General features: G+C 40.3%; 1 protein-coding gene across 1 annotated transcript; it reads left to right on the forward strand.

Moving 5' to 3' along the window:
- The first annotated feature begins 22923 nt into the window (after window positions 1–22923).
- LOC127130334 (uncharacterized) lies at window positions 22924–24538 on the forward strand. Its single transcript, XM_051059362.1, has 2 exons — window positions 22924–23526; window positions 23627–24538. Exons 1-2 carry the CDS (start codon window positions 22924–22926, stop codon window positions 24536–24538), a joined length of 1515 nt encoding a protein of 504 aa, XP_050915319.1.
- The last annotated feature ends 461 nt before the right edge of the window (window positions 24539–24999 follow it).

Below are 24999 nucleotides of genomic sequence, written 5' to 3' on the forward strand. Positions count from 1 at the left end.
GCCATCAAACACCATCGTCCATCTGGAACCAGGTTCTGGACCTTCATCAAGTGTAGGCTCATCGCAATCTTTCATCTTCAAATACAGAATTTCCTCGTCCGGGAAGTCATACTGAACAGACTGATGATCTTCAATCGGCTGGTGCGCTAGATGGTCAGCCAAGATACTACCTTTGATAGCTTTCTGAGCTCGATACTCAATATCATACTCAGATAACAACATCTGCCAACGGGCAATCCTCCCAGTTAAAGCAGGCTTCTCGAAGATATACTTAATTGGATCCATTCTGGATATCAACCAAGTTGTATGATTAATCATGTACTGGCGCAAACGCTTAGCAGCCCAAGCTAAAGCACAGCACGTCTTCTCAAGCGTAGAGTACCGAGACTCACAATCAGTAAACTTCTTACTGAGGTAGTATATAGCAAACTCCTTCTTCCCTGATTCATCTTGTTGACCGAGTACACAACCCATCGAGTCTTCAAGAACTGTCAAGTACATGATCAGAGGTCTTCCCTCCACAGGCGGAGACAAAATCGGAGGTTCAGACAGATACTCCTTGATACTGTCGAAAGCTTTCTGGCAATCCTCGGTCCAATCATGAGACTGATCTTTCCGCAGGAGCTTGAATATCGGCGCACATGTGGCAGTCATGTGGGATATAAATCTGGAAATGTAGTTCAAGCGGCCAAGAAAACCTCGGACTTGCTTCTCAGTTTTGGGTGCAGGCATCTCTTGTATTGCTTTGACCTTTGCAGGATCAACCTCAATACCTCTTTCACTTACCACAAAACCCAACAACTTGCCGGAACGGACTCCAAAGGTACATTTGTTCGGATTCAGGCGAAGTTTGAACTTCCTCAAACGCTGGAAAAGCTTCAACAAATGCTCAATATGCTCCACTTCCGTCCGGGACTTAGCAATCATATCATCAACATAGACTTCTATCTCCTTGTGCATCATGTCATGAAACAAGGTAGTCATAGCTCGTTGATACGTGGCTCCGGCGTTCTTCAAACCGAAGGGCATCACTCGATAACAGAATGTTCCCCAAGGTGTGATGAATGTTGTCTTCTCCATATCCTCTGGTGCCATCTTGATTTGATTATATCCAGAAAATCCGTCCATAAAGGAAAAGACTTTGAATTTGGCTGTATTGTCTACCAACATGTCAATGTGTGGTAGAGGAAAATCGTCTTTTGGACTAGCTTTGTTCAAATCTCTGTAATCAACGCACATACGGACTTTTCCGTCCTTCTTAGGAACAGGCACAATATTGGCCACCCATTGAGGATATGTCGAAGTCACCAGAAACCTCGCATCAATTTGCTTCTGAACTTCCTCTTTGATCTTCACTGCCATATCTGGATGAGTTCTTCTGAGCTTCTGCTTCACAGGCACGCACTCAGGCTTCAAAGGCAGGAAGTGTTGCACAATATATGTATCTAAACCCGGCATGTCTTCACATGACCAAGCAAAGATATCTGAATATTCTCGTAGCAAGCTGATCAAATCTTCTTTAACAGACTCTTCAAGAAGTGCCCCAATCTTCACCAGGAGAACACAATCCTCAGACCCCAAGTTGACTGTTTCCAAGTCTTCGAGATGCGGCTGAATGATCTTCTCTTCGTGCTCAAGGAGACGGGTAATCTCATCAGGAATCTCTTCAACGTCATCTTCCTCTGCCTCAAATACAGGGAATTCAAAATTGGGAGATGGCGTTGGATCATTATGTTCAATGGGTTTTAGGATCAACCTGCATAATGATTTTGGTTAAGGAAAACTTCAGAATTTAAACAAGCAAATCATTATGCAGATGAAAAATGTTTGCTTTTATTTTTTGTTTTTGTTTTTATGGTTTTTTGTGATCACTGATTTCATAAAGAAAAGCAAAAAGTGAAAACAAAGGAAAAACAAATGTTTAACAATGCGAAAATTGAATGAAAACATCATTGTATATATGCTTTGCCAACAATGTCATCACTTCTCCTTTTGGCATGGGAGAAGGGTTTTAAACAAAGTGAACAATTTACTCTGATCTATGGATAACTGTAGGAACATCCACAGCGACCCAATTGTGGCAGACACCACCAGGAATAACAAAATTGTTCAAGTCTTCTGCATCTTCTTCTTCAATGATAGCAGCGGCTTCCTCTTCTGCAGGTTGATCAGCATGGATGAATCCTCCACTTGTGAACAAACCTTGCTCATTGCATGCCCCAGAACCATAGCCAATGCCAGCCCGAGATCGATTATCTTCAAGTTCAAGCACTTTCCCTAATCCAGCAACTGCACCACATTCAATGGCCAGCTTCGCGTCTCGGTAGGAAGTGAATGAAGGAGACTTCTTCTCGATTGGTTTATCAATAGATAAAGCTTGAAACTGGGTTCCAACTTCATCCTCTGCGTCAATGTACGAGAAAGAAGACAGATGGCTAACCAGGAGAGCCTTTTCTCCCCCTACTACAACCAATTTCTTGTTTTTGACAAACTTCAACTTCTGGTGTAGGGTGGATGTCACGGCGCCAGCCTCGTGAATCCATGGTCTGCCTAAGAGACAGTTGTAAGATGGGTGGATATCCATTACTTGGAAAGTAACCTGGAAATCACTTGGTCCTATCTTGATTGGGAGATCAACTTCCCCAATCACGGTCTTGCGCGACCCATTAAATGCTTTCACAACAACCCCACTCTGCCTCATAGGAGGACCTTGATATGACAATCGAGAGAGTGTGGATTTTGGCAATACATTAAGGGATGACCCAGTGTCCACCAGCACATTGGACATCGCATCTGATTTGCAGTTCATGGAGATATGTAAAGCCATGTTGTGGTCTCTTCCCTCCTCAGGGAGATCAGCGTCACAAAAGCTCAAAGTGTTGCAAGCAGTAATGTTCGCAACGATGCTATCAAACTGCTCAAGGGTGACGTCGTGATCAACATACGCCAGATCCAAGACTTTCTGCAGAGACTCCCTATGAGGTTCTGAATTCAGCAGTAGAGAAAGAATAGAAATCTTGGAGGGCGTGTGTAGAAGCTGGTCTACAATATTGTACTCACTCTTTCTGATGAGCCTCAGCATCTCATCAGATTCTTCATCAACGATGCCACTCGGGCCAACTGAAGAAACAGGAGTCTTTTGTACGGATGAGGAGGGTTTGGCAACATCAAGTGCCGGATTCTGAACATTCACGGCGGTCCCCACAGGACGCTCAACAGTGTCAGAAGCAGCAGCCTTTGGAGGCGCAAAAAATACACGACCGCTTCGGGTCAACCCACTGACATCAGCAACAGTGGTCACAGAAGTTGAAGGCAAAGGCACTTCGACCCCATCCTGGACAGCAACAGGATTATACCGGAATGGCACAGCTCGATCAGATGAATAGGGCACAGGGCCTGCTGGTTTGATGATCAAAGAAGGGGAAGCCTTCGGCTTGTTGCTATTGTAACGGATAACAACGGGTTCGGGCAGCTTGAACACTGGTGATATGACATTCACCTCGGGTTCAACTGTATCAACATTGCGATTCTGTAGAATCTCAATGGTACCCTCATCCAACATCTTCTGAAGCTCACGGCGGACCTGGTCGCAACCCAAGCGGTTAACCGAACAGACGCGGCACTTGTCGTGGTTGTGCTCCAAGTAACTGTACTGACACAGCATCTTATGTAAATCAACCAACGACTGCCTGATATGGCTCACATATCTAACCTTGTACTTCCCAAGGCATTCCTGAATCATGTTCACAGACTTCCCATGTGCAGGCAATGGGTTCTTGGTGACGTTCGGGCTTGAGTCCTCGAAACTCAGAATTCCGCTTCTCATAAGGTCTTGCACCTTAGTCTTCAGCTGGAAACAATTTTCAATGTCATGGCCCGGAGCGCCAGAGTGATAGACACAATGCAGGTCAGGCTTATACCACCACTGAGGGTTGACCGGTATAGCCGGAGGATCTCTCGGAGAAACCAACTTCCGCTCTATTAGAGAGGGATATAACTCCGCATAAGACATAGGAATCGGATCAAAACTGATCTTCTTCCTTTCATAGCCCATGTTTGCTTGATTACTCGTACTCCCACGAGGCTGGTAAGCCTGTTGCTGTGGACGAGATTGTTGCTGATACTGTTGATGTTGATATTGCTGATGTTGAGAAGCGTTGTCTTTGAAAACAGGCGCTACGTGAGCCACCTGGTGCTGATGACTGGAATGTCGTGCAGGCTTCCTTTGAACAGAGGGTCTTCTATGTTTTGGCTGAGACTGCACCGCATGCGCTTCGCCTTCTTTCCTCTTAAACGCTCCATATCGTTTAGAGGAAGAACCATCATCTTTGGCCAACCGTCCTTCACGGACACCTTCTTCAAGACGCATCCCCATATTCACCATCTCGGTGAAATCAGAGGGAGCGCTTGCTACCATCCGCTCATAATAAAATGAGCCAAGAGTCTTCAGGAAGATCTTGGTCATTTCTTTCTCTTCCAGCGGTGGAGTGATTTGAGCTGCCAGCTCACGCCATCTCTGGGCGTACTCCTTGAACGATTCCTTATCTTTCTGAGACATGGACCTGAGTTGATCTCGGTCAGGCGCCATATCAACATTGTACTTGTATTGCTTGACGAAAGCTTCGCCAAGGTCGTTGAAAGATCGGATGTTGGCACTGTCCAGGCTCATGTACCATCTGAGCGCGGCACCAGACAGACTATCTTGGAAATAATGGATCAAGAGTTGATCATTATCAGTCTGTGTTGACATCTTCCTGGCGTACATGACCAGGTGAGCAAGTGGACAGGTGTTCCCCTTGTATTTTTCAAAGTCCGGGACCTTGAATTTGATTGGTATTTTGACACCGGGAACTAGGCACAATTCGGCTGCAGACTTGCCGAAGAGATCTTTGCCACGGAGAGTCCTCAATTCCTTTCTCAGCTCAAGGAATTGATCGTTCATTGCATCCATCTTCTCATGAACATCTGAGCCCTCAGACGCCTCAGAGTGATAGATGGTGTCGTCTACCCTAGGCATGGTATGCACGACGGGAGGAGCGGGAACAGGGACCGGGCTAGATGCCGGAATTTGAACAAATGTTGGAGCTGGCAGATCAGGCATGAAGCCTGGAGGCATCCCCCAAGGAAAACCGGGAGGCATGGCATTAGGCTGGTGGGCACTGACTGGCACCGTTGAAGTAGCCACTTCAGATATAACCGTCCTCTGAACAGGAGTTGCTGGCTGTTGAGCAGGCTGGTTCTGAGCAGCAAGGAGTTGCTCCATCAAAGCGCCAAGTCTGGCGACCTCTTCCTTTAGTTCTCTGTTCTCTTGTTCAAGTTGCTCCATGACCCTGGCTGAGTTGACCCGCGTATAATACCGGTGAGTCAGCTTGTCTTCAAAATAAATGAAGAGCAAAGGTTAGGACAAGAAGACCAGAAAAAGGGGTACCTGTTTATGCAAGAATGATGCATGAAATGCTTGTGCAAATGCTTTGTTTTCAAGGAACCCTTAGGGTATTGTTTGCAATATTTTGAATATTTAAACATTTTAATTGCTCATGGAAAATATTTCATTCAATATATTGAGACAAAGAAATACAGCATTTTTTTTTGATTCATTACAAAGAGAAAAGGTAAATGACATCCTATGGATCCCTAGAAGCTCGGGATGCTGGAAGACGAGAAGTGCACAACTTCTTGATCTCTCTCTCATAGGCAGCCTCCATATCAGCTTTCTCCTTAGCAAGTCGATCGTACCTCCTCTTCCAGAATTTGGAAGACTGAGGAAGCAGAGAAGTCCAAGTGTCGTTCGGATCGTCGATCACTCGGTGCTCGAGAAATTCAATCATAGCATCCTTCTCCTTGAGCTGCTGCAGCAATTCCTCTCTTTCACGGATCCAAGCACGCGAAAGGTCTTCTTCTCTCAACTCCTCTACACGTTGGGTAGGGAGGGTTGAAGGCCCAGCCACATCCAACGGTGTAGGTCTCGGATGATCATACGGCATCAAGTAGGTGGCAGCTCTCTGTCTGACCCAAGAGGTGTATGGCTCCAAAGCAATGCAGTTCTTCGGACCCAATTCATTCCTACTCTTCTTGTGCATACTGCGCCAAGCACGGACAAATCTTGCTTTCAGGCCTTGGGGATCTTTACCCTCCTGAAAGAACACACCTTCTAACAGAATGCTATTAGGTTTATCCTTTAGGGGGAACCCAAGCTGACGACGTGCGAGAATAGGATTGTAGGTAATCCCACCACATGTACCAAGAAGAGGCACATTAGGGAATTCCCCACAATAGTCGATGATCTGAACGGTATCATACACGCGATCATACCAGGTGATATCATCATTGGTGAGAGACATGAGTCTCTGAGACCACCGTAGACATCCCTTGTTCTCCTTGAAAGCAACTGTCTGCGGCAAGTGCGAAATAAACCACTTGTACAGCAGGGGTAAACAGCAGACAATGACTCCTCCATTCTTCATATTCCTCAGATGCAAGGAGACATAAGCATCGCCCAACAAAGTCGGAACTGGATTAAGGACTGAAAAGATCCTAATGGCGTTCATGTCCACGAACTTGTCGAAGTTGGGAAATAGCACCAATCCATAGATGAGCAACACAAATAGAGCCTCAAAGGCATCCTCACTCATGGCCTTCCCATAAAAGGTAGCTTGGGCAATGAGGAATTCGGAAGGAAAACCCTGAATTCCGCCTTTGGTAGTCAGGTTAGCTCTAATCAGATCTTCATCTATGTGCAACAATCTGGAAATCTCTCGAGCAGATGGAATACTCTCTAGGCCACTGAACGGCACTTGATCCAGAATCGGAATCCCAATAAGATGAGAGTACTCTTCCAAAGTTGGCAGCAACTGGAAGTCCGGAAATAAGAAGCAATGATGCAACGGATCGTAGAACTGAGCCAGAGTACTCATCAACCCTTCGTCAACCTGAGTGGTGAGCAGAGGCAGAAGCTTCCCATAGCGAGCTTTGAAACCCAAGGGATCTAATACATACGATGTCAGATTCCTTAACTCTTTTACATCGGGCTGCTTAAAACTGTACTTCTTTGTATGCCTTTTCGGTCTTTCCATGTCTGAAAATTTTGCAAATAAACCCTTTAAGTTCCTTGAAAATTTTCTTTTTCTGATGACATGAATGCGTGAATGCATGAATGCAACAAACACACTCAAGGATCAAACAAAGCACACCAAACAAAGGTCGTGGGAAAGCTCTATGTATCCCTAATATCAATCATCCATTTTGGTGGATTTAGGTTTTTACCTTATCGACACCCAAGTTCCATTGATATTAACGGTACATGAACCGGCTCGAACATTCTTAATATCAACCAGCCGCTTTGGTGGATTTTAGGTTTTACACCTGATCCGGGATCCATTGATATTAACAATGTTTGAACGACTCAACCACGAATCACGGGTTTGTTGAGAGTCACGAGCATGGAGTCTCGGTTAAGAACCACCCAAAGGGAGTGTACTAGGGTTTAAACCTGCCAGACATGTTCTATCAGAGGTTCCCATAATCATCGTTCCATCTTTCGAATATTATCGGAGGAACGAATACTCGTATTCCAAGAATATTCTCAAGAGAAACTCTTATGAGTGTAGTATCGCGTAACAATCCCATCAGAACTTACATCTGAACGACCTCTGCACTACGGTCCTAAAAATAGGCCAAGATGGGTTTGGTAAACTAAGGTCCTTGGCTTCTATGGCACATGATTGAAACAATAATGCCTAACCACAAATAACTTGTGTGACATTATTAATCCAACATGACCTCCACCAAGTGAATGGACTCGCAAGTCAACTGGCTAAGGAATACTCCACACCAGTCAACAAGACTATGCCATTCTCCTATCCTAGAGTGCACTCGAGTTCGGGTATAGAACTCATCTCATAGATCACCAAAGCAAACAACAATTGTATATCAAGCAATTCAAACATTACAATCAATACAGTTATCCCAAATTGTACAAAAATATGTCATATAACAAATAATAATATAGCACAACAAGGGTGAAAAGTAGGCAATACCACCAAGGATCGTTTGATTCCCCAGCAGAGTCGCCACTTTTCTGTAGCGGTGTATTCGTCGCTATATGATCTATCGATTAAATCATAAGCAAGAGATACAATGAATTTTCGAGTCGCCACCGCAATTTTATTTATCCAAAGGACTGGCTAAAAAGCGAACAAAAGCCTAAGAAGTTTTACACGTAGAAAACTAATAAAAAGATCAGAGAGTCTGGGTAAGGGGTAAATTACGCAATGGGAAGGTGTTAAGCACCCACTACGTCCTAGGTACTCCTAGGGAGCCCTTTTCACACTTGTTGTATAAAATTGTTATTTGTTTTTGACATATTTATTGTGCAAACATGATTGGGAAGATGAGAAAAGAATGTGCAATTTATTATTGGGTTTGAACGGATGAACCCGCTGCCTACGTACCTTCCATCAAAGGTAAGGATCAAAACGCCGTAGTTCGGCTAAAAGATTTCCAAAAGTTGGTGGATTCAATTTTAAACACAAGCACTGAGGCTTTTCATTATCAATGGGAGAAAACTCGACCAAGACCAACATCCACCATGCGAGGATAGCTTCGACGTACTAGAGGGGTTAGCCCTGTTTTCAGTACGGAAGTCTTACTGTCGACTCGCTAAGGATAGGCAAGATTTACATCAACCACAATGATAATTGAAACCTATGGCTAATGCATGAAAAGATTAACAATGGACAAAGCCAAAACAAGTGAATGAGTGAAGTTAATTGATTGTGATTATGAAAGTGAGAGTCAAAGTATGATTAAGATTGATTCAAAAGAAGTATTATGAAATGGGATTTGAAAAAAAGTCAAGGACTTGGGGCCCAGGTTTTTAGTTAGAAAACATGAAGAAGTTTGCACAATATCTATGTCAAGTTTGAAATCCAAGTGTGAAAAGGTTTAGGATACAATGGGGATGAATGGATGGAGATGGATTGTAAAACTTCTTAGAAGGTTCACCTCTTGAAATCATATAGGGGATGATTCAAGTGTGTCCTTTGGAATAGCAATGGATAATAACAAACAAACAAGAAAGTCAACAAAAGCGGATATCGGATGCCAATCACTGGGCTTATACCAATCTCCTAAAACAGAACGGGATATCAGAGGCCACTCAATGGTCTTACACTAATCTCCTAAAACAAAATGAAACTTGGATACCGGATGCCAATCTGTCTGGACTTATACCAATATCCAACACATGATCCTAGGAAAGCAAATGCCAACTTGCGGGGACTTACAATTGCATCCTCTCATAAACAAAGAAAGCAAAACATGGATGTCAAATGCCAATCTGTCTGGGCTTACTCTAACATACACAGTATGATCCTAGGAAAACAAATGCCAACTTGCGGGGACTTACAATTGTATCCTCACATACAAACAATGCAACAAGCAAAGATAAGATGAGTGGCCAATGTGATGGTCTTATACTCACTTCCATATCCTAGGAGCAATGGCCAATGGATGGTCTTACAATTGTCCTCAATGGGCAAACAACAATGATGAGGTCACAAAGACGAATGAGATGATTATGCATTAATGAGCAATTGATGATGATAAATGCATAAAGCATACAAGCAAACATGTGCATATGATAGAATCAATCAATCAAACAATGAGAATCAAACAGCACACTCTATAGCCAAACAAGGAGGCTCACACAAGAGGGTTAGGCACTGAGGCCAACTGGAATAGGGTCAAAGATTGCTCTTAACCTTGCCATTGAGAGGCTAAGGTGAAGCAGATGAAAGGAGATAAGGGATGTGCCTCATTGCTCTTATCCCTGATCAGGGAGAGCATTTTAAATATCAGAAAGTGTGGGAGTTCAGAAAGTAGGAACTCTCTCCACATTATTGACTCGATAGATCTTGGGTTTTGATCTCAATGCTACAACCATGTAATGGGAGCAAGGAGAAGACTCACTGAATAGTAGGGGATAGGTTGCTTATCCCTTTGATCTACCAATTGCCTTACTTGAAGGACTTTTCCTGCTTGGGACAAATTTAAACACACACAAGCATCGCCTCTTAAGGAGGACTTCAGACAGTTTGCCCGGCCAAATAACAAGCCGGGTCTCCAGACTACATGAGGAGAAAGGAATTATACCTCAAAGCAAATTGCTAAATAGCAAAGCAAAGCAAGTTCAAAGAACTTAAGCAACTAATGGTACCTGAAATAGTCAAACAAATCAGTACACAGTTCAACAGTTAAAGCAAAAGGAAACAGGAGTCAACAGTCAAACAGATAGACAAATGTGCAAAGCACAAAGCACAAGGCTTATGAGCCATACCACCTACAAAACAAAGGTTAGCTCATGATAAACAGATAAACTCAATCAAATTGCAAAAGTTTCTTTGAAGCATTTGTAGCTTAACCTGAAACAATGAGCTCAAACATAAGCAACAGGACCACTAGGACTAGCCTAGGGTCAAAAAATAAATGAGAAAGTCAAAACAGAAAATGAAAGTCAACCAAAATCAAGTTTAAACATTCAAGAAGCAAACTCAATTGGTCCCACATTCATATCATTCATCATCATGATTTCATAAGCAAAGGAATGCAAAGCATGGCAAATTGGTGCACATAGAAGTCAACAGAAAGACTTGCATCAAAAGCAATCATAATCAATTCCAAAAATCATCAAATAATTCAGGGTCAATCACAATCCATAGCATGGCATACATATAAAATTTCAGCTCAATTGGATCATGGGAAGATAGTCAATGAAAATCAGAAAGTCAAAGCAAGTTCAAGTATGCACAAAGAAGTCAAACATACATGTATCAACTTCAAAAAATCATAACTAAATGAAAACAGATGAGAAATGAATGGGATCAACACCAATGCAAATCTTGAGATGTCTAGTATGCACATGTAAAATTTCATGATCATCCAATAAGGTATGAGAATTTCACAAAGGAAATGGCAAGATGTATCACATAAGTCAACATTTTGGTCAAACAGGGGATAAAATCTCAAACAATTTGGAAATGCCATAATTAATTCCAGGAAAAATCACAAGTGAACTAGACATATAAGAGAGGGTTCATGCAAAATTTCACATCAATTAGAAGCCAGGAAGCATGTCAACAAAAATCATGAACTTGCATATCAATGGTGTGACACAAATTGTCACACCCTACTTCCAAAATTCATATCTCACAAACCACATAAGATAAATTCAAGAACTCTACATCAAAACAAACATGAATGAGTGTGGATTAACCACAAAAAATTTCAGGGTCATTGGATACATCATCATCATTTCACAAGGTTTTTGGCAAAAGGTATCAAATAAGCATACATGACAAGAAACCTAAAGCCATTAAAAATCCAGCCAACCAAAAATTCAATAAAAATCATGATAAAATAGTAGACATTCATGTGAACATTATGGAAAAAATTTCATGAATTTTGGAATTGAATTGCACGAGTTATGAATTTTGGAAGTTTGAGTAATCAATTGGAATAAAATGAACAAAAGAACATGGAATGGTAAGTCAACATGTTGACCGGTGGCATTTTTGTGAATACCACCTTCATTAAACAAAACGCGGCGTATAGGGCACGGGAATAAAATGTTCTGATTGGTCCGCTATCAATGGAACAGTAACACTCACACAGGCCAAACGCATTCTGGAAAAAACCTAGGGCTTGCTACAGTACCCGTCATCATCAACGATCGATCATGAACAAATTCCCCAGAAAATAAAATCGAGCGTGGCAATCGAATCTACAAACAACAAGCATCATATATCCAGCAAGCATAATCATTAAAAACACACCAACATCCAAGAATCGAGCAAAGAACTCATGCATCCATAAACTTTAAAACAACATATCTCAAGGAATACTTGACCATTTCATGCAATCCAAAGCTCATTAAAATCAGCATAACAAGAGCTATCTAAAACATAGCATGGCATAGTAAATGGTTAAGGTCGAAACCTTACTTGTTTTTGAAGAAAAATGAAAACAGTGATGGATTGATGTTGTTGTGCTGAAACAGCTGCAGGTCCAAGCTTGTAATGATGAATGGAGAGTGGCTTGTAGCTCAATAACCCTTGGAAATACTCAGATCGAGTTTTGCCATTGTTGGAGCTTGGTGAAAACAGAACATGAGATGTTGTTACATCAGGAAAATGAAGCTTGGAAATGGCTCACAAGCGATGATATGTTGAGGGAATAGCAAAGCAGCTCGTGGTCCTTTGAAGTTTTTGACAGAATTTTTGAAAATGAAGAAAATGGATTTGAGAGAGTATGAGAGAATTCTGTCTTGGTTGATGGCTGCTGCTAGGTTTAGATTTGCAGAAAAGTTGATTTTATACTTCTGTTTAATATTGCTAATGAAGGTACTAATCAAAGTTAACTTAAATGAAGCCAAATTGCATTTTGCTAACTTTCACCAAGTGCACATGGAGGTATGGTGCTGTACACGAATTTGGGCCTTTGGGCAAGTCACAAATGATGTTTCTGAACATTTCCAATTGGCCAAAGTGTTTAAAAGATGCTAAATCAAAAAGTCAACTTTTGGTCCACACTTGAATTTAAATGAAACAAGTCCAAAAATGCCATTTTGATCCATAGATTTTTGGTACATGAAATTTATATTTTTGGAAAGAGGAGATGAAATGTGGTTTGTAGGAAAAAACCCCACCAAAATTGGCCTTGTGGTTTGAGAGATATGGCCCTTTGAAGTTCACAAATTTTTGAAATTGAATTGATCATATCTTGACAACCATACATGGGATTTGAGAGTTCTTGGACTTTTTGGAAATGGGAGAACAAGATCTTCAACTTTCATGTTGGGCAAAAATTCATTTGGAGCTTGTATCATGATGCAAGTTTAAGATCAAGAAGTTTCCATTTTTGGCAGTTGAAATTACAGGTCCACTTTCTATTTCTGGAAAATTTTCTGTTTGACTTGATTTTCTTCCATGATAAGGTTGGACATGATATATGAGGCTTATATGGACATGAATGAGCTCCTTCAAATCAATTCCATCTATCAAATCATTGATTAAATCCACAGTTGACCAAGTTTGACTTTCTGTTGACTTTTCTAGGGTTTTGGATGACTGAACCGCTTCTGATGAATTCCAAACCCTAATTCCTTGAGACCTTGATTCCAAATGATGTCCCAAGTTGTATGAACTCTTGACTATTGATCATGGTGCCCAAATTCTGCAAGAATGGCCACCATCCATTGCAATGCCTGACTTTGACTGATTTTGACCTAATTGCTGATGATTTCTTCAACTGCAAGCAACAAGGTTAGACTGACAATATTTTTGTACTTTTTGGTTAGTAAACATATGAAAAGCAAAGATATACAAATGCAAAACATGCTTGGTGATCAAGAATCACACTCACAAGGTATCCCACCCACTAGGAGGGAAGCTAGGGCATGCAGTGATCCTTGAGGCCATGATATGATATGATATGGGCCATGAGGGATCTTAGGGCCAAAATTGGGGTCTTACAGTCACGTTTGCAGAACAGATTCAGCCGCAGCGTAGGGTTTGGAAATTGGTAAATTTCGCAAACAGGTCGTGGAATCGGTGAATTATTTGCAATTTCTTGCAGGAAATTCTTGATCGAGCTCAGATCAAGTGGAGGTTTTATACAAGAAGAAGATCTTGGGATTTAGAATTCTGTCTGTGTATTGAAACCTTGTATCAACGAATTCGGCATTATTGATAATTACAGTTCTCAATTTCATTTGAAATTGAGAGGGAGACGTACCCACACGCGAGGACGACGTGGGGAACTTCCTTACCAAATCTTTGCGTATCGTATTCTTTCCTTATCTCTCTTTACGTTTTCAACAGTTTTGTGATTTCAGTTGGTGTATTGTGGCTGTATTTTTAGTGATACAACAGTGACAAGAAAACTTCTTTATCTAAACGCCACCACTGTTCATCATTGATCACATACACACCAAATGTTTGACAAAACTGTCTGCTGAGTTTTATTCATTGTAATTAGGATTTAGTGATAAGAGCATTCAATTTGATAAGATTCTGGTGTTAATAATCTCTGTCGTTCTAATTCAAATCCAGCAATAAATTTGCGTGTCCGGTTTTCTAGTAGCGGTTCAGAATAGAAGGAAGTCGATTCGGGACTGAAATTTTCCGCTAAGTTTCAATAACTCTGATAAAATTTTAAATCAGTTTATTTTCAAAGAGGTGATCTATTCACCCCCCCTCTCGATCACTAGCCACACCGTCTAACAATCGCGACAAAAAATTTCCCAACACACCATCAAATACAAGAAGCAAAGAGGCAGAAAAAGGGAAAGGAAGAGTGTACCTCGAAGGTTGGTGTACCACATCCTTCGTCAGAGTTCTAATCTCCGACAAAAAAAATTATCACAATTCTATTTGTTGTTTGATTTTTACTCGCATCTTTCCCGTGTCGTGTTGTATTTCGTGTTTGTGGATCTATGTTGGATGAGTTTTTTCTCAAATTCTTTTTGTTGCTTTCTGGTTTGGCACGGTGGCGCCACCATATTATTCTTGAATGCCTCCGTACCATTTTCCAATCCCCGCCGTGTAGATCTTTCATTTTAAAACTCTTATGTTGGTGTATGCGTTTGTATGATGAGTGAGAGAGTGAAGTGATGGAGATAGGAGAGTTCGGATATATATAAAAAAGGTTAACAGAAAAAGAAGGAAATCATGGGAGAGGAAGAGCATTGTCTCTTCATTTTCTATTAATAATCATTATCATTACCTTTTATTGCCTTGAGGTTATGAAAAGTAGAGGTTTAAATTAGAAATGACTGTTGGGATTTGACCAATATTTACTATTTAATTGATATCTTGCTGTATAATGTGGCTAGGATTTATGGTTCCTTTTCGGGTTCCCAAAACAAAGTGCCTTGGTACATGATTCATCAGCATAGCGGAGAGTGGCGACCGCTGCACTTCCACTTTTCATTTCCATTATCTTGTACACTCTTTTTGTTTTTTTAGATTGGTTGGGTAAAGGAATGCAGGCCCATTAGTTTCCGGACTAAATGCCCCTGCTGCCCGTGAACGCACCCCCTCTCACTAGCATCAGGTGGGCCAAACGTGTAGGCTCATTCACCTCCACTAACATTAATTGTCTGCCAAACCCAACAACAATTAAATAGGGAAAATTTTACCCTGTACCCCTACAATTGTACCCACACCCCTACACTTAAATTTTTTTGACCAAAATACCCTCATATAAATAGGGTATATTTTCCATTTCAATTTATTTTTACCATTTTCGTTGAAGACTTCCGGAGAAGACAAATATTTGGCTTTTTTGCATTGTAAACCGGAACACTCAGAGTAAGTCTTCGGTTCATTAATTGTATACTGGAACACTTCTCTAAAGCGTTCCGGTTTGTTGCCTTTTAGAGGCACTGAACCGGAAGTCTTTTAGAAAGTCTTCCGGTTTGTATAGTTGTATACCGGAAGTCTTTCTTAAAGACTTCCGGTTTGGATGATGTATACCGGAACTCTCTCAGATAGTGTTCCGGAAGGCTTTTTTGTTTTTTACTAACCGGAACTCTTCTTTGAAGTGTTCCGGTACGTAATTTTTTTTTTTTTACTTTTTTTTTTAATTTTAATTATTTTTTAAAACATTTTTTTTGCAGTGGTTCGAAGACGAGGTGCAGATGGCCGGATTCCAGTCCGCACGTTAGACCGGGGTGCATCTTCATCTGCAGCTGCAGCTGAGCCGGCTGGATATCCAGGAGGGTCGTACGATACGTCTCTTTTGGTGAAGTACGAGCATTATGTTGCTCGACATATATGGTTCGGTGAGGTAAGTAAATGGGCTATATTTGAAAATGAATAATAGTTGAATATTTTATAATTTGTTTTCTAATATGTGTTTTAATTGTTTTTAGGAAAGAGGTCCAAAGAAAGAGTTGAAGGTTGTCGGACATGGACTGAAGTTGACTTCTAGGGTTCCATTGGCTCTTCCACCACAGATGGAGAGTTGGGTATCTAGATTCGATTTATCTTCACTGCAGAAAACCAGTCTGAACAAGATTGACACAAATCTTGTCTCTGCATTTGTGGAAAGATGGCATCTAGAGACATCTTCATTTCACATGCCGTTTGGTGAAATGAGCATTACTTTAGATAATGTCGCATGTCTACTTCACTTGCCCATCAGGGGTATCTTCTGGAGTCCTCAGGATGTGACTGAAGAACTAGCTGTTGAACTTGTTGTTGACTACCTAGGAGTGTCACAGGGTCAGGCACAGTCACATGTTCGTAGCTGCAGGGGGTCGTATTACAAGTTGGAGTGGTTATATGATTTATTCGTACATCATAGAGCTGCTTCCAGCTGGGCATATGCGACTAGAGCATATCTATTGATGTTGGTGGGTTCCATCATATTTGCTGATAAGACCTTTACACTTGTAGAGGCACGATACCTCCTCCTGTTTAGGGACTTGGATGGATGTTCAGGATATAGTTGGGGAGCAGCTGCACTAGTTACCCTCTACCGATATCTTGGAGATGCGTCCATGTACAGTTGCAAACAGCTCGGTGGATATCCTACTCTCCTACAGGTATATAATTTAATTTTGTTAATTAAGTGTTGGATTCATTTTATAAAATATGTTAACTTAATTTGTTTTATTTATTATGTTTGTATTTTGTAACAGTGTTGGATTCACGAGTACTTTCCAACTGTTGAAAAAAGAGGGGAGAATTGGAAACCTGCTGATAACTGTGGTCTTCCCCGAGCGATGAGATGGTCGTATAGGCAGGGAGTCCTGAAGGTCGATGATTTACGACCTATTTTGGACGAGCTGACACATGCCGACGTCATATGGCGACCATTTGAGGATCATAGAGCATGGTGTGTATTTGATGAGATATGTCTTTACAGGGGCTGTTTGAAGTGGGGTGAAACAGTTGTCCCATACCTGCCTGATAGATGTTTACGTCAGTTCGGGTATAGGCAGTATGTTCCATCCCCACCTCTGGATTGTATGATGGCGACAGATATTGATGTTGATTGGATCAGTTACCATCAGAGTGTTATCGCTGTGATCGGTTCATCTACCGTGGCCACCACTCCATCTGATGCAGTAGACGGTTATCTGGAGTGGTATTATTGTGTTTCTCATCCACGGTTGGTCCCTCCCCCATCGTGACGCTCCTAGAGAGGTACCATTTCCTGTATATGACGCCGGGCCATCTGATCCTGATTGGGCTCGTGTATCTACATTGATTCATCGCTATCTGAGACAGGTTAATGCCGAAGAGGAAGATCCACAGTTTTCTGATTTATTTGAAGCTTTGCATATTTCTCGTTCACATTGATTTTATGTATTAAGCTTTGAATATAATAGACATGTTAATATAAAATTCATGTTTTGATTACATATTTATGTTTTGAGTACATAATCATGCTAATACAGGTGTAAGTAATTGCCAATGTTGCATACGTCCTGCAAATCCTAACATCCAAGTAGTTGCTATATGAGAACGAAATTACTTCCAATCTAATGTGACCGGTGGCAATGGAAACCCCTCTTTCATGTTAACCTGATAAAGTAAAATAATTAAAAGATTAAGTCATATAACATAAAATATTAACTGAAATAATGTTTGTATTTAGGCATATAAATACGTACATGAACCCAATGATTGCGGTTAACAAAACCAATGCAATAAATAGAGACATTTGGTGAATGTGAACTTGTCATCGGAAAGAAAGTCATGCACGGATTGCCTAAACAGACAAGTACAACATTATAGAGATTCGCTATCAAGTAACCCATATCTGGTAGACTCATCCATTTTTCAGGTGGCTGTGAACCAAAGGATTCTATCATCAAAGATTCTCTCACTACTGACAACCGATTAGAAAATAACTTGTCATACAAAGTTGACCTATCCTTGTCTATTAATTCCAACCCCAACTCTCTACGAACCATTGGCCAACCATCCTCACCATATCCATGCAATGATGCGATGACTCTAAATCCATAATTACCATCTGATTCAACATTAACTACATCTTCAATCGTCTTCACATACCCTACTCTTTAATGCCCTTTTCCCAATAACATCTAATGACCTAAATCGTCTCCACAACTCATCCATTGCAGAAGTCATATCCACCTCTGATCCATCGTCTTCACCTACCTCTAACTCAACTTCCATAGTTAGTTTCCTCCAATGAACATGAACAACATCAATGGGTATCGGTATACCACCTAGTCTGTATCTTCCTAACTCACAAGCACAAGGTAACCCATAAGATGTTCTAAGAGTACAACCACATATTTGCCTGTTAGTTCCAACATAATCAACTCTCAATAACTCTTCAGCAATACATCTCAAAGCAGCTCGAGATACGGAACCACGCAAATAACCATAAAAGGGACTTACGTGCGCGTGCTCAACTTCGTAAAAACTCTTTTGAAAAGAAGCTCTAATGTTTCCCAGTTGTAACCTCAAGTTGTTATTCATTGCTTCCCAACATTTGACCATGTCACCTATACTATTTCCTAACATCTGCTTTAACTTCCAATGAGCAAATTCAACCCTAAAAATATTGAAAATAACACATAAAAAATACATAGAAATAATATCAGATATAAAAATAACACATACAAAATTATAAGACGTACCGATTAGTCGTTGTGTTACCCAAATGTAGCACTCGATTAATCCATGCTCCAACAAATCTATGCCTATGTGGAGTCAACCATGTGTCTTTCACATAATTAATAAATCCACTATAATCAACACATGCTTGCTCAAGTTGATGCAACCGCTGACCATACTCAACCTCATCACTAGCCCAAACAACTTCCATCCATAATGTGTCTATCGTCTTTTGCAGGTCATTCATCACATGTTGTTTGCATTTGGCACCAACGTTTTTGTTAATGTGAAATCTACATAGCAAATTAATCGAGCTGGGAAACACAACTTCAACTGCTTTCATCAAAGCAAGATCTCTATCTGTCAAAATCACTTGTAGACACATGTCTTTCTTCACAAACAACTCTTTTAATTTCTCCAATACCCAGCAAAAATTCTCTGTTTGCTCAGACTCCATATACGCAAATCCAACAGCAAAAGTCAACTCGGTCGATGTCATGCCAACAATTTCAAACAAAGGTTGTCTATATTTGTTTGTCTTGTAGGTGCTATCCATAACTAATACAATCGGAAATATATTCAACAACTTAACTGAATCAGGATGTGCCCAAAATATCTCTCTCACCACTTCCGAGTCATCCTTTTTTCTACTCCAATACACATATCCTGCATCCTCAATAAGCTTAAACAGATGCTGTATCTCACTCCTAGGACCTCTTATCTCTTTTTGTATCACACTCTTATGCTTGTATACTTGCGTAATCCGAGTGACATTCTCAGGATAATTGTCTTGCAAGGAAAGCAATATGTGTCTAGGTGCTACATGTCTCTTTTCCAAATCAGCGACATGTTGCTTCTCATCTGTGGTCAACCTACCAATAAACGAATGACCTTCTAATCTATCCGGTAAACCATGATTATGTAACCCACATTTTACATCAATCTTCCAACCAGATCCATCTTTCGCCGGAGTCGACCTGATTTTAAATGGACATCCACATTTCTTCGACGCACTTTGGGTACCACTATCACTAATCTTGTGTTTCCCACCTTTATCACAACCAAATATTATTTTGTTACTTCTCCCTCTCTTCCCCGTTTCAGTATCTGAACGACTGATAATAACAGTTACTTTATTGTTGATTCCAACCTCTTTAATCCATCTGATAACCTCTTCTCGTGTACCAAATCTTTCCATCGTCATAAACGCATCAGTAGTATCTACACATATTTGGGGAAGATTTTCCATTCCTGCAAAATAAAAAAAATAAAAATAAAAAAAAAAGCGAACCGGAAGACTTCTTGAAAGACTTCCGGAACACATATAATACATACCGGAACACTTCTCCAAAGAGTTCCGGTATGTAAAATTTGTTAACCGGAACTCTTTCAAGAAGTGTTCCGGTTTTGTAAATTTTTTTAATTGAACCGAAACTCTTTCATGAAGTGTTCCGGTTTGCTTTTTTGTGTGTTCCGGATTGCTTTTTGGTGTGTTCCGGAAGTCATTCTTTAAGTCTTCCGGTTTGGGAAAAATACATACCGGAAGTCTTTTTGCAGGAGTTCCGGTGCGAGGGGTGTGAAAGTGTAATTTCTGAAATTTTCAACTGAATGATAAAAATGAAATGGTAAATTGGTTAAAACCAATTAAGGGTAGAATGGGAATTTTTAAAATTTTGTAGGGGTATGGGGCTAACTGTAGGGGTACAAGGTAAAATTTTCTTAAATAGGCATATTGTCTTTAGGCCCAAGTCCTTATGATTGGTATCATTTTAAGTAAAACACTCTTTAATTAATTAAATAAAACATAGTTAATTGGTTATTCATTTTAATAATGATAATTAATCGTTTTATTTTTATTGGTTGACTATTAATTGAATTATTTAAGTACTTATTTGTTTTTTTACTAATTAACTCGGTTAAGTCATTTTATTGATTAATCCCATGTTGATGAGAATTCAAACCATTCTAAAATATACTCCTTCAAACTTTTAATTCTAATTTTTGGATGAAAAGGGGTATAGTAAGCGTCCGCTTCACTATCTCTCGAGTATTCAAATAATTGGCGTTCGCCATATTGATCGAATTCTCGTCGTCTAATTAAAACCCTAAACTACAAATTCAAATCACTTTCCCTAAATTAAATATAATTTCTAAAGACTTTATTTTTATAATTTAAATTTTGGATGAAAAAGGGATTAGTAAGCGCCCGTTTCACTATCTCTCGAGTCTTCGAATAATTGGCGTTCGTCATATTGCTCGAATTCTCGTCGTCTAATTAAGACATTAATCGTACAAAATTCAAATTATTTTTCTAAATTAATATAATACTTAAAAAACGTTTTGATTTATAAACTTGGGATGAAAAAAAGTATAGGAGGCGTTCGCTTCACTATCTCTCGAGTATTCGAATGATTGGCGTACGCCACATTGCTCGAATTCTTGTCACCCGATTAAAATCATACCAAATCCGAGTCCATATCATTTCTTCCAAATTAATATAATTTCTAAAACCTTTTAATTCTAAATTTCGGATGATAAAAGAATGGGAAGCGTTCGCCTCACTAACTTTCGAATAAATGAATGATTGACGCTCACCATATTGCTCAACTTATCGACTTTCGATTAAAATACTCTAAATAAATTTGGATAAGGGAATGGGTAGCGCACGCCTCATCATTCCTTGGATAAGAAAGTGGGAGGCATTCACCTCACTACTGTGCATATTCGATTTTCGCAAACAATTTTCAATAATATTTTGAACGAAAAAAGAGTAGAAGGCATTCGCCTAGTTATTCCTCAGAATTGAACGATTGGTGTGTACCACATTGCTCAATCTTTTATAGTTCCTCTTCAAAAATACCAAATATATCAAACCTAATTTCTCGCCCCGTGCGACCAATAACTTAAACCTTTTTAGACAGAATATTATTTAATCCTTTCTAACGCGCACAACAAACTAGTGCTTAAGCCTCCGCCGAGAGTAGACAAGCTAACGTTTAGCCTTTAGAACACGATCTAAACAGTCGTTCATTAAAAGACACCAACCAACCGTAGTTCCCCGAACTACGAATGCTCTAACTTCCTTATTGCACCATAAGGATACGTAGGCACGAGATTGCGAGATCTTGGCGAGCACACTAATAAAAAAAACCCCTTTTCCCCCTTTCTGAGGTTTCCATCCATCTTTATTTATCCTTCATTCACTCGAAGAAAACAAATAACATTAGCTAACATTCAAATCGCAAATTAAACTAAAAGGTTCCCATTGAGTACAACGGACGTGAGGGGTGTTAATACATTCCCCTTACGTAATCGACTCCCGAACCCGAATATGGTTGCGACGACCATTATTCTATTTTTGAAAGGTTTTATCGATATTTTCCTATTCCTTCTTTGGAATAAGTAAAGTTCGTTGGCGATTATGTTCGAATCAATTTTTCCGCGACCATCGTGAGGGATCGTATTTTTCGAGATGCGACAGATGGCGACTCTACCACGGACATGTGCTCCAAGCAAGAGAGAGTCAAGCCTAATTTAGCTCACTTTTATATGAATGTTGAAATATTGTTTTCTTCCTTATTGCTTCTTTATATCTTGCTGTATTATTTATGTTATATGATTTATTCTGCTATTATGTTGGTTGATCTATGGTGTTTGACACATGTTGTGAGATAAGCTCCGTACCCGAGCTTTGAGAAGAACATAGAACCCGGAGTTGTGTAGTATTGAACCTAGGGGTATACACCTCATTGGGACAATACGAAGGCTCCACCTAGAGCAGATATGTTCGAAATTTCCATCACAATATGGCTAGCCCATTACTGCGAGGACACTTTGAACACGATTCGTGACTCTAGGAACCTCACCTTAAACCGAAGTCTGTCTTCATGATTGGCGATTGTGTAGTATTGAACCAAAGGGTCTACACCCTGTTCGAACAATACGAAGATCCCACTTAGAGTAGATTGATTAAGAATTTCCATCTCGATGTGGCTAGCCCATTATTACGATGGAATGCTGAACACAATCCATGACTCTAAGTTCTTGTCTTGAAAATGGACATCTTTAGGAGCCACCCTTTGTGTGTGGGGAAAAAGACATAGAACCATCGTGTAGGGTGTACCATGTGATATATATGAAACCTGGATCCCTATCATTGCATAAACATCATATTGCATTCATTATAAGCATAGCAGAATCATATACACACTTTTTATTTTTAGGGGATTTCAAAATTTTCAGTTGATTAAGCATTCAAGAGTAGATGGAGCCAGGAAAGAGAAAAACATTCCAAATCAAAGCCAAAGTACCATTTGTGAAAGAGTTCATTGCATTCAGAGATGGGTTGACTAATATCCGTCGAGACGCATTCACACTCAAATATGGGAAGATTCTACATTTGTTGTCTATACCAGTACAAAAAGATGCCATTACCATACTAGCCCAGTTTTATGATCCACCACTCAGAAGTTTCCTCTTTAGAGATTTTCAGTTGGCTCCAACTTTGGAGGAATTCGGAAAAATATTGGACTCTCCTAAACAGAAGAAGGGACCTTATAGGGGACTGGGTCAAATCCCAAAGCCCAAGGAGATGGCAGAAGTATTGGATATTCCGGTTGAAGATCTAACCCCTAACATCAAGATTTGGGGAAAGGTACAAGGAATTCCTCAAGAATACTTAGAGAAGACTGCTCAAATCTTTGCCAAAACCCAGAAGTGGGAAGCCTATGATTCTATTATGGCGTTACTCATTTTTGGATTGATGTTATATCCTAATGTGGAGAAGCTGGTGGGTGTAGCAGCTATTAGTGTGTTTTGGGCCGTTAAAGTTAAGAACGAAGATCCAGTACCTGCACTTCTGGAAGATGTTTATCACACCTTGCACTTATGCTTCGAAAAGAAAAAGGGATTGATGTTGTGTTGCATACCGCTCCTTTACCAATGGTTTGTATCTCATGTGTTCAAAGATGGAGAGGATGGATGGATATGAGTGGTCTCAAAAGCTGGTAGGACTCACAGAAAATGCCATTATTTGGTACCCTCATGGTTTGAACTTAGGAGATGCAATTACTAGTTGTGGAGACTTTCCGAATGTACCATTGATAGGGTCAACGGGTTGCATTAACTATAATCCAGTTCTAGCAGTGAGGCAATTGGGTTATCCTATCACATACAAGCCAGAGGACCAGTTGTTAGAAGGATTTTTGTTTCACGATATGGAAGACCCCATTATGCTGAGAAGGGTTGTCCGAGCCTGGGAAAAAGTTTGCTTCAAGGGACAAGCCAAAGTAAAAGGTGTTATAGGGGATAAAGAACCCTATTACCAGTGGTTCGTAAAGAGAAGTCAAGAGGTCAAGTTGTCATTCATCCTCGATCCTCCTACTCAACCTCCACCACCAGAACCTATCCCTGTCTCCATTGAGGAGGTGGAAGCATTAAAGGCTACTATAGCAAGACTCGGACAAGAAAATGAAGAGTTGCATATCAACCTCCAGCAAGTTTCAAATGAAAGAAATGAGATGAAGTGGGAACTAGAGCGGAAAAAGGCTCAGCTAGAGGCAACTGAGGAAAAGGTCTATAAAGAAGAGCACAAGAGAAAGAAGGTGAAAGTGGGCATAGAACAAGCTGACCTCTGCTTAGAAACTATCAAAGAGCAGTTGAAACAAGTTGAGAAAGAATGCCAAAAGAATAAGCGATGGTGGCTACGAGCAATAGAAGAAAAGAAAGAAGTTAGAGAAGCATTAGAGGCTAAGATACATGATCTTGCTATCTCTCTTCATAACGCTGAAACCCAAGCGGAGCACGAGCGCCGACTTAAGGAAAGAGCCCTTGAAGCTTCTCGAGTCACACCTGGGATTTGTGTTGAGAAATGTCAATAAGCAAAGGATGTCAGAGAATACACTAAACATTGGAAAGACAGACTTGAAGCCTTCCATCAAGACAACGTGATATGGATAAAGGAGAGAGAGCAAGTTATTGAGGATTACGATACATTCAGGAAAACTATTGACTTATTATAAAAAGACAAAGATGGGTACCGTGAAAAGCTCAATGATTTGGTAGAATTCTGTAATTGGATGGCCCGGGATATGCCTTGGAGATTGAGAGAGGCAGTGGAAGGACTGGACCAAGACGACACACATTCTGCTGTGGTCGGTTTTGTTATGATGTGCGAGGGAATGGTGAAGAGGTTCAAGTTCGAGTTGGAGGAACTTATAACCCGAAAATCTGCTGTGTGATTTTTTCTGTTTTTTTCTTGTACTCAGTTTATGCTTTCGCAAGAGTATAGTATTTGAGCTATATTGGTTCGGGAGGTTATGCCTTTGTATTTCGTACTTTG

Source organism: Lathyrus oleraceus, chromosome 3 (genome assembly GCF_024323335.1).
Source record: "Lathyrus oleraceus cultivar Zhongwan6 chromosome 3, CAAS_Psat_ZW6_1.0, whole genome shotgun sequence".
Lineage (NCBI taxonomy): Eukaryota > Viridiplantae > Streptophyta > Magnoliopsida > Fabales > Fabaceae > Lathyrus > Lathyrus oleraceus.

What these genes read in the sequence shown, in the direction of transcription:
- LOC127130334 (XM_051059362.1), top strand. Translation starts at nt 22,924, where the DNA reads ATGGAGCCAGGAAAGAGAAAAACATTCCAAATCAAAGCCAAAGTACCA. An exon ending in TACCTGCACTTCTGGAAGAT is followed by an intron (nt 23,527 to 23,626) that starts GTTTATCACACC and finishes ATGTGTTCAAAG; the next exon opens with ATGGAGAGGATGGATGGATA.